General features: G+C 33.1%; 2 protein-coding genes across 2 annotated transcripts; both read right to left on the reverse strand.

Annotated features, from left to right (window-relative positions):
- Positions 1–2,609: 2,609 nt before the first annotated feature.
- Positions 2,610–6,722, reverse strand: LOC120282322 (annexin D5). Its single transcript, XM_039289118.1, has 6 exons — positions 6,610–6,722; positions 4,804–4,949; positions 4,178–4,396; positions 3,788–4,003; positions 3,611–3,700; positions 2,610–2,940 (listed from the first exon to the last, which is right to left on the reverse strand). Exons 1-6 carry the CDS (start codon positions 6,683–6,685, stop codon positions 2,737–2,739), a joined length of 951 nt encoding a protein of 316 aa, XP_039145052.1. The 5' UTR covers positions 6,686–6,722; the 3' UTR covers positions 2,610–2,736.
- A 514-nt stretch (positions 6,723–7,236) lies between these two features.
- LOC120281893 (F-box protein FBW2-like) lies at positions 7,237–8,241 on the reverse strand. The gene is made up of 2 exons (XM_039288589.1): positions 7,858–8,241; positions 7,237–7,742 (listed from the first exon to the last, which is right to left on the reverse strand). The coding sequence occupies exons 1-2, from the start codon at positions 8,202–8,204 to the stop codon at positions 7,274–7,276; spliced, it is 816 nt and encodes a 271-aa protein (XP_039144523.1). The 5' UTR covers positions 8,205–8,241; the 3' UTR covers positions 7,237–7,273.
- Positions 8,242–11,179: the final 2,938 nt, after the last annotated feature.

The raw sequence follows: 11,179 nt of genomic DNA on the forward strand, positions 1-11,179 counted from the left end.
TATGCTAGGCAATGAGTTTATATAGCTACAGGTTAGTGTATCTTGACATTGAAGTGAGACCATTCTACATACACCAAGGGGCCCAATTAAGTATTAAGGTAGTGCTTTGCATGTCTAATCCCTGGCTAGATTGTTCTAACTTGATTTTTAGTTTTGATTAATCTATGTGCTAATTAATTGCATGCTAATCGCAGCTTATTTCCAACAACTCCCTGCTCTATCATGTTCTCGTTGTAACTCTTTTTTTGTTTACTTGAATACGGTTTATCCATTTTAAAAAAAAAAACATTAAAAGAATAGTAACTCTTTCCTTTACATAGTGAAGGGAGAGTGAAAGATCAACTCACTCTCATAATATTTGTTGAATTGAGTGTCTTGTCCATCTTATCAGTCACACACACACACAAAAGCATTAAATCAAGAAATACTCACCAAAAACTTAATTTTTAACCCTAAAACTGTAAAAATTCAGTAATCAAAACAAAAGATTATGAACATTAGATATTGATTTCACCTTTGAAGGTTTTAAAGATGTCCATAGCGTTCCCATATGAGGCACCGTCAACGTTGCCATTTTCCCTGCAAGATTGAAAAATCTATGAAGAAAAACACACTAAAAACGAGTTATTTATAAAGTGTGGGCAAATGGGAACGGCGCAAGCTAAGTATTAAGTAGGAATGATCACAGCCATCCATATGATTATGATGGCGCCAAATAGACTTTGACTTTGGCTGGCTTAAGTATGAATTCGAGATTTTTGAGAAAGGCGATAAGCACCAGAACTTCAAGACTAATTCTCACCCTCATAATTAATAACAATTAATAAAATTGATGTTTTTATATGTTGGGATTTTGCTTTTAATTTGACTATTTGTTTTTTCCCAATACTGAAATTTTTACCATCTTCACTTCATTAATTATTTAAAAAATAATAATAATTTTACTATTAATTTTCCATTATCTACTATGCAAATAAAATGAAGAATTTTCCACTATAGAATGATCAACAAAACAAATTTTTTGTCTTTTTGTGTTTTTCAAACATCAAGATTTGGAGTTTTATTTTAATTTTGATTTACAAATATTTTTGTTTTTATTAATCTGAAAGCTTATGTAATTTATCATAACCATCATTTTTTAAAGATTATATTTAAATAATACATTAAAATTAATAATTCAATATTAGAATTTTTAATTTTTAAACTTTTTCACATATTTTAATTATCCACAATTTTTATATGATATAGAGGGCCCGTTTGGTGGACATGATAAAAACGATAGGATATGATATACTATCATATCCTACTACTATTCTTTGTTTTGTGTGCCAATAAAATATAACAGGCTAATCCTACTTGCCCACTTTATCCTTACGGACATATGATAATAAATGAGAGTAACATGTAGGATATGATAAAAAAAAATTAAATTTACAATTTTACCCTATTATATGGTTTTTCTCCCCAATCTAGGATTTTATTATATCTCTTATTTTGATTTTTTTTTTTTTAACCCGATGCTTGGGACAAGAAGCTTGCCAACAACTAGATATGACATTGATTTCACTATTTACGTAGGGTTTTTGGCATTTGAAGTGGTTAAAGGGTTTCTTCGTCGATCTCATTCTTGACCATGTTATTTTTCTTCTTAATTTTTTTTTTTATCATGTCTTATTTTTAGTTTCTCTGAATGATTTTTTTTAATTGATTTTGATATTTATTTGGCTATATTGATGATTTTGTGTATGATTTTCTCCAAGAAAATAGGTATGAACTATAATTTTAAAAAATTGATGATATAATAATCAATATATTTGTAGACATTATTTATGAGTTATTTAAAAAAATAATAATTGAAACTAATAAATCTATCGATAAGTAAATCTTTAAAAAATACAAAAACTATTTTGGAAAAAGATATATATATATATATAACTATATCATATCATTCATATCATATCCTATCATTATCTAGTCCACTTCAAACATAAAATAGGATAACAAAATACTATAGTGTACACCAAATTTAAGATATAATATGAGCCACATGTTCTTTTCTACTCTTATCTAGTCCTCATATTATATCCATCTATATCCTCTCTTGTCCACCAAATGGACCCTAATGTATAATCACTTTTAAGAAGAGAAGACTTGAACAACAACAACAGCTCTCCAGGATGAAGAACCCACAATGACAGTTTATATTTTAATAGTACTTAAAATAAAATACCAGGTTATCTATATATAGATATATATATTAAGTAGAAAACACTTCGTTCCTTAGAATTAAAAGGAAAATATACCAGGTTATTTAGTGTCGTACGTTGTGATTGTAATTTTAATTTTTATACCCAAATTTGATAGTATAAAAAATTTATCCACTTGTACTGTATAGCTGTACTCTGACATTCTCTTGTAGTATACTCTCAATCTATTTATAAATTAAATATGGAACAAAAAAAAAAACTTGTACTATGCTATAGCTCAAAACTTCACGTATCAAACAAATCTTTAGAATAAAAAGAGCACCGCCATTCCTATCAGGTTTTCTCCATCCCATCCCTAATTTTACTGCCCATTTTCTTTCCATGATAACAAACATGAAAAAATTAAAACAAATACAGTGCCTAAATCCAAACGAACACAGGTGGCTCTTAAAAAATGATGCAAATAGTACACAATCAGCATAAATAAAAGCTATTATTCAATAATTCACAAACTCACACACAGAGATAACTAATGATTCGGACCAACAAGCGCAAGGAGAAAGGTCCGATAGTGGGCAGAGGTTTCTGAATGGATTGCTTCACTCAACTGCTTGTGATATTTCTTATGGTATTCAGCTTTGATGTATTGCATATCAATCTCTGCCCTGGTAACTACAACCCTGATAAGGGCTGTGTCATTCGTCCCTAGCCCTTTCATCGCCTTACGCAAAGCCTGGGGGAAAGGATTCAAGATAGAACAAGTCAGGAACTCACTGATGAATATTGGTTTAAAGTTGGTAATGATCATTGTTGGTTTTACTCCCTTAATCAAAAACATATTTGTTTTAATCTCACCATCCAATTTCATGACTAATGTCATTCACAGGTCACTATGGTTGCAGTTTAAGCTGATGTGGTATCACATTGTGACCAACCTACCTGATTGTATATCCACTTTTTTCTTTGGAAAGAGAAAATAACAGAAATAATTTTTGCCAAGAAAGTGTACCCGCAGCTCTTCAAAATGACAGTGGTATAAACCTATAATAATATATTCCCTATAACTAGGCTGGCCAAAAAAAAAAAACCAAATGTTCTACATGCGAAACTATAGCATTGCCAGACGCAAGGATCAAAGAACCTCATAGTAGAACTCATGATTTTTGTTTAATCTTTTGTCTAACCTTAGACGTGTTATCAGACTTACAGCCTGGACAAGAACTTGTTACTCTCAAGGCTCATAACATATCAAACTCTCAGAAGTCAAAAATTGCAAACTTCTATATGTGTGTCAGACAGGTCTGCTAAATTTTAGTGATCACAAGTACATGAAAAGAAACAAATGCCATCTAAACATTTCTGTTTAAGTTTGCATACAAACAAAGCCAAGTCAAGAAAGATACCTTCGCAAAGTACTTTCCAGGATTCTCCGCACATCTCAAAATTGTAAGAAGAGCAAATTCAAAAAGTCCAGAAGTTTCACCCTTTACAGCCTACAATGCACAAGATTCTTAAAATAAGAAAGAAATAAAATCAAAGAAACAGGAAGAACAGGAAGGACAATGCATTGGAAGTGTTACCTTTTCAAGGGAATTATCGTAAGCCTGGTGGTAAGAACGTGCAACAGCAGCCAGATGTGCACTGCTTCTTTCACTAAATACATGGATGAAAGTGTTCTCATCAGTTCCGAAACGCTTCTCACCAGCTTTATAGAGATGTTTTGCGTCATGGGTCACCATAGCGTGATCAACCTCAGGGCCTTCATAGCGCGGCCTAGTTATGTAGGCAAGCAGTAACTGACCAGAAAAGTGGGAAAAAAAAACCATTACAATCTGATTTTCCAACACATGCCTATTGAGTGCCTCAATTAAAGCAGGATAAGTATCTCCTCTAAACTTTGCAACTGTATGACACCCTACAAGAACCGTATATTGCACAATACTTTATACATTACTTGAGAAAAAGAAAACCTTTTGGTGATCTCCAGAGGCTTGATAATTAATATCATGTTCAAGATAAGTACGAAATCTTGCATGATATATCTGTTTGATTGTCTGTATCTGTGACGGAGTTCGTGAACATATAACTTCAGTTGCTCCACGCAGGTCAATGACATCTCCACTTAGCGCCTGCCTCAGAACAGTTGCATCACGGGCCGCAGGATCATGAATCCACAGAAGCATTGCTTTCTAGCAAAGAAATTATAGTCAAAATGTTACATGGAAGTGTTAGTAATGTTAACGCAAAACCGTTAATGATGATAGATTATTTCTCCTCGAAATATATGCCTTCTTAAATCCAGCAGCAATTTACTGCAGACAAATAGAAAGCAGTCTATACAGGATCTGTAACCTTGTCTCACTTCAGACTATATGACATAACCCACAAACAAATTAATTCCTGTCCAGACTCCAAACACACTATTGAAGAACTAGTCAAGTTCGAACTGCTCTCTAGTTCACATAAATGTCATACAGTCTGAACTAGAAATAATCATATTAATTTGAAAGTGTTATATTTCCAAATAAAGCAGCATTCGGTACCATCACTAGACAATCAACTTTAATCACTCCAAAGAAAAAGAAACCCTAATTACCTTGAGGTTACCACTGAGCTCTGAGGACAAGCGCTCAATAAGCTCCTGAGAATACATGGCTCTGTATTCTTGTTGAATGAGGGCTCTCTGTGCTGCATCACGATGAGCAAGGATACTCACAACTTTGGCACTGTCACAGCCAAACCCTAAGCCAAGCAACCCAGCAGTTAAACTTTAATTATTGTGCATGAATGTAGAGAAATAATACAAAGAGCTTGACTTCAAGTAAGAAAAGGTGTACAGTGTGTGCTATTTAAAACCATTACCTAAAAGATCAGGTATTCATTAACATACAGTTGAGTGCACAAAAAAATTAAAAATGCCATGTTTCAGAAGGAAATGTTAAAAATTGCACACATTTAGATTATCACCTGTAACATTAGTGTACTGGAATGCTAGATAATTCTGTTGTTTTAGTGGGTTCTAACTTCAAGATTTTTATCATTTACATAATCATACCACAAAGTTAAGTTTTGTGTAGCATGAACTGACAGGCAGAAACTCATAGTGTTACCAAATTCGGGGACTTTCAGAAGTAGTGTGGCTAATGAGGTATGGGAATCCTATTGGAATTAGGTCCCAAGAATCTTCGACTGATGAAGGATGATGGTTAACTGAAAAGGAAATAAGAACACTGAAGGTAAAGGAAAAGCTCACATTGAACATGACAAGGCTAAGTTATGCATATACCTCTTTCTTGAAACCTTATTATCAAAACAAAACAAGACCTTGATAAAAAGACAGATGATGATATTAATATCATTGTACAATTATAACATCTTGGTACCAGTTATGCTTGGGATTTTTACTTGCATACCCTTTAAAATTAAGACATTGCTTATATACCCCTTATAAATCATTTTTATTTGCTTATATACTCTTCTAACCAAAACTTAACTAAAAAATTTTATAAAAAAAGTACCCTCTACTCTTTATCCATCTTTGGAAACAGAAAAATACTTAAAAAAAAAAAAGGTAATGATCAATTTATATTTTGATAAACTTTATAAGTTGATTTTCAACTACAAAGGTGTATAAGCAAAAAAGTGCATTGTACATGTGTATATTAGCAAATATGATTTTTATGAGGGTACATTAGCAATTACCCACTTTTACAGAAAAGTATGCAAGCAATGTTTACATAATACTTTCCCAAACATGCTTGAATATCTCCATCTGGCTAAGAGATATTCTTTTACAAAAGAAGGGAGCCACAGCCTCAAAAATTTCTTAATTGAAATCAAACCCCACCTAGCTTACAATGGGCATGTCCCACAAACCACTGAAAAAAACAAGGGTGAAACATTCATCATCTATCACAAAAAATGAAATACAAGACATTTCAACAACCCTATCATTTCAAAAAATCAGAAGCTCATCACCACTCTACTGACAGCAGAGGCAGAGACCCTTTGAGTCATTCCCTGAAGAAGGCACTTGATTGAACATACAAACCAATAAACCCTCATATCTGAATTTCCACAAAACATCCTATTCTCTCAATTCTGTAGCAGATATACTTACAACTCTTGAGCTCTCCTCACTTCCAAACCCATTGAGAATTAAACAATACATCTCAAAAACCATCACAAAGATCACTAATTTGAACAATGCTCCCAACCAATCAAACAAGACAAAAACCCTAAAATTTAGGTTACCAAATCAACAACTTAGATCAACCAATAGAACAACAAGAAATTCAAAATCCAACAAACAAATAATCATTAAACCCTAAATTTCAATCTTGAAACCACAAAAATTCACATATCAAAAGAAAATATTCTGATAATTAACGATTAGGATCACCTTTGAAGGCTTTGTAGAGGTCTATAGCATCTTGACGTGGGGAAGACAGCACCGGAGGCACGGTCAGGGTCGCCATTTTTCTTGAAAGATTGAAAAGCACAAGAAGATAAACACGATTTTAGTGAAGCAATGATGAGGGGCCCACGGCTCGACTTTTGTTGAAAGCTGGTACCGTCTTACGCGTCCTCTGTTTTAAAAGAAGGGATGATCACAGCCGTCCATTTGATGGTGATGAGCAATACTTTTCAAGACTTAATTAAAGAACTGTAGGTCTAAAAGGACAGGACAATCTTTATTATTTTGTCTTTTTCTTTATGTGTTTTTAAAGGAAGGACATCTTGTTATTTATCAATTGTTAGGTTTTATTTTTACTTGTGGGTTTGGTAAGGTACTTTATTATAATTAATGATTTTTTTTTTTTTGTATAAAGTAATTAATGATTTTCTTTTAAAAACGTTTCTTGCTGATTAAAAGAACACTTTCTTTCTTTCTTTCTTTTTTTTGGTTAAAACTTTGTCTTTGTGTCTTGTTTTGGGGCTCTTAATTTAATTATTAAATATTTGCTTTAATCCCTCTATTCAATTTTCTCTATTTGGGGTGCTAATTTTCCAATGGAAAAAACATCACAAAACAGGAAAAACAATACAAAATTCAGCAGGTTACATTACATGACTAAAATATCATCATCTTCAGAGTCATCAAAATACTCTTGTGCAGTTCTACAACCTTCATATTTGAAGGTTTTGATATAAGAAGCTCTTCTCAAAATCTCATCATCAATTTCAAGAGCAAAACAACCCTTGACCTCCAACCTCTCCAAATTCCTACACCCATTTACAATCACCATCAATGACTCTTTCTCCATGTATGACTTGCTCAAATTCAAGTACTTCAATTTGGGAATAAGATTAACCATTGCCAATGCATCTTCATGCTTCACATACCCTGTCATGCTTAACCCCACTAGATTTCTGCACTTCAGATTGATCTCCTTCACTACTTCCAAAAAACATCTTGGCTTGCACTGCATTTCCAAATATTCAAGCTCTTTAAACCCTGCTACAAACTCAGGTATCATCATCTCATCTTGTGAAAGCAGACGAGGTAAAACAATGATCTTCAATCTTGAACACCTGCCAAATATATATGTATTCATAAATTAAGACAGACCAAATTAATATTAATATATATATATATACATCATGTGAAGTTAATCAGAAGAGCTTCAAATAAACTTATAAATATTACTCATTGCAGAAGCTGGTAAGCTGAGCTAGAGCTGCATCAAGCCATGGAGGGAAGAAGAGCTCGATGGCAAAGCCGGCACTCCGGTGAAGAACTAGTTTCATGAAGTTGATGACTGAGAGAGATTTGAGGGAGTAGAGAGATGTGAATCTGTGAGCAAAGTGGCTCCATGGCATGAAGTCTAGTGAGCTAAAGTTGAGAACTTTCCAGCAGTGAGGATCAAGAGAAGCTTTGTGCCATGATTTGCAGACAAAAGGAACACCAAGAACCATGTCATCAAGGCCTAACCTTCTGAAGATGCTCACCAAGCAGTCTATTTCCATGTCTTCCCATCTCCTTCTCATCTCCATGTCTATATTGAATGCAAGCAAATAAAAATGGGGGAAACCAAATAAATAGTGGTAAATTGGTTACCAAATTGTTAGAGAAATAAAATGCAAATAAAGGAGTCAAGTTAAAAGAAGCACAAGAGAAATGCCCAAGTCATGCCAACATTCTAGAAAGCAACGTTAGTATGCAACTACTTTTGAAAATTAAGATGAATTAGAAAGGAGAATATTCAGACAATAATAAATAGAAAATTAAATAAAAATCAAAGATAAGTTATTCTAGAACCACCTACCTCCAAGCATTAAATGTTAAATTAGTTTTATAGAAAATTACTTTTAAGGCCCTGCATAGTTTCAACGTGACAAAATATTTTACTGGTTAATAAGCGTCTATTTTTTTCATATTTCATTTTTGGCCTCCATCACTCCTTGCTCTCTGCACTGTACGTAGCCATCACCACTCCTCCCTTGGCCCTCATTAACCCTAACTTCAGCTAGATTCTATCATTCTCAGCACCGCCTTCACCATCATTAGTGGCATATGTCTCTTCCTCATCAGTTCGGATTAATTTGGGCATCGGACTCTAAGACTTATCAAAGTTTTTACCCGCTCTACACACTTACCTAGACATGGCGCAAAGCCAGCCCCAACCGTGCCCACACATCAGCTCTCAACGAAACACTTTATTATGTATACAAATGGCGAGGCGAGGAGAGCATGTCATTAAAAGACCGGTCTAATGGTGAAAGATGGCCACCACTTATATACACCAAAAGAGTCCATCTAATAACTAATATGGGGGTAAAAGGGGTTCATTGCATCTCCGATCTTAAGGTTGCACTATTTCCTGATCTTCTCGTGCGGAATTATCTCTGTTCTTGGTTTTGAAGCCCTAATCTTAGTGGATTCCGGTTGGAGTAGATCAAGGATTAAGTTGGCTTCTTGGAGTCAAAAGAAATGCAAAGAATTCATTACCACGGGAGGAAAGTAGGTCTTGAAGATAGCAAGGTTGAAGCCGAAAGGAATGTGGATGGTGTCAAAAACGAGGATGGAAGTTTCAATACGAGTTTTTGCGGACATTTGGAGTTGTTATGGTGGTCAATGTCTCCGAGGAGGTTGTGGTTAAAGGAGGGTAAACATGTAATTTGGAAAAAAAATTTAGAAAAAGAAGAAATAATAGGAGATAACCCTTGGAAACATTGGGATAAAAATAAAATTTTTTGCAAATTAGAATTAAAAGATCCAGATTTTAGGATTCAGAATAAAAAGATAGAATCTACCAATGAAAACATACAAGAATATAAAATGCATATAAATGACTTATTAAAACTAGGTGTAATAAGAAGAAGTACTAGTAGACATAGAAGTCCAGCTTTCATTGTTAACAAACATAGTGAGCAAATTAGAGGAAAAAGTAGAATGATGATAGATTATCGAAGATTAAATGATAATACTATAGAAGATGCGTATGATATTCCAGATAAAACTGAACTAATTAATTCTATCCAGACAAGTACAATTTTTAGTAAGTTTGACTGTAAGTCAGGATTTTGGCAAGTTAAAATGGATCCTTCCAGTATAGAATGGACTGCATTTACTTGTCCTTCAGGTCATTTTGAATGGCTCGTAATGCCATTTGGATTAAAAAATGCACCTAGTATATTCCAACGAAAAATGGATAATATATTTGGAAAATATAAAAATTTTGTGTGTTTATATAGACGATATTTTGGTACATAGTAAAACTAAACAAGAACATATAAGCCATTTGAAATTAATTCTCAGTGAATTTTTAAAACATGGAATCATCATTAGTGGTAAAAAAGCCCAGTTTTTTCGAAAAAATATTGAATTCTTAGGAGTAGAAATAGGAAATGGTAAGATTAAGTTACAACCACATATAGCCAAGAAAATATTAGATACACCACTTATTAGAGATGTTAAGACATTGCAACAATTTTTAGGACTAGTAAATTATGCTAGACCTTTTATTAAAAACTTAAGTAAACTCATAGGGCCCTTGTATAGTAAAAGTTCTTTAACAGGAGTTAAAATATTTAATATAGAAGATGATAAACAAATAAATAAGATCAAGGAATTAGTACAAACACTGCCAGATCTTAGGTTACCATTAGATTCAGACTATATGATTGTAGAATCAGATGGTTGTGAGTTAGGATGGGGTGCAGTATTAAAGACAAGACCCCATAAATATAGTCCAAAAACTGAAGAATTAATTTGTCGATATAATAGTGGTAAATACAAAGAAAAAGGACCAACTCATAGTATAGATCAGGAGGTATTAGCAGTTTGTTATGCATTAGATAGTTTTAGATTATTTCTCATAAATAAAAAAGAAATTCTAGTAAGAACAGATATCATCAATGTCAATATGACCAGAAGAAATTAGGTTATATAAGAAGTCTGGATTTACCAGTTGATCTAAGGGAGGTTCAAGAGTTAATTCATCGAATAAGCTACATTTACTAAATTCTAGAAGGTTTTCATGGGTTTTTTCTTGATATTTAGAAGGAGTTGGATTTTTTGGATTTTTACAATTTTCACAACAGGATTGGTTTTTTGCATCAAAATATTCAGAGGCATATGATAATAAAGGTACTTCTATAAAACTAATTCCAGAGGAAGTTATAGTGCATCCATGAAAGAAATTTATTATTATATTAAGTCCTATAATAAACCGGGTTCTTCTAGTACTGAAATTTCTTAAGCTTATATTCCCGTTGAAATGTAAATAATTTGTTAGCTGTTTTCCTTGGAAAAAACTAATCTTACATGGAGCCAATTGTTGAGTATATGTAAATAATTGGCCATCCATTTGCTCTGCCTTATACTGTTTTTCTAAAGGAATTTTTTGTTTATACTGTGATGGAATTAAGCTTTCATCTATGACAGAATTAGAGCATCCAGTGTCAATAAGTCCTAATACATCTAGAATCCAGTCATTAATTTGAATTCTACACGGAATTTTTATACT

The sequence above is a fragment of the Dioscorea cayenensis genome, chromosome 18, assembly GCF_009730915.1.
Source record: "Dioscorea cayenensis subsp. rotundata cultivar TDr96_F1 chromosome 18, TDr96_F1_v2_PseudoChromosome.rev07_lg8_w22 25.fasta, whole genome shotgun sequence".
Classification (NCBI taxonomy): domain Eukaryota; kingdom Viridiplantae; phylum Streptophyta; class Magnoliopsida; order Dioscoreales; family Dioscoreaceae; genus Dioscorea; species Dioscorea cayenensis.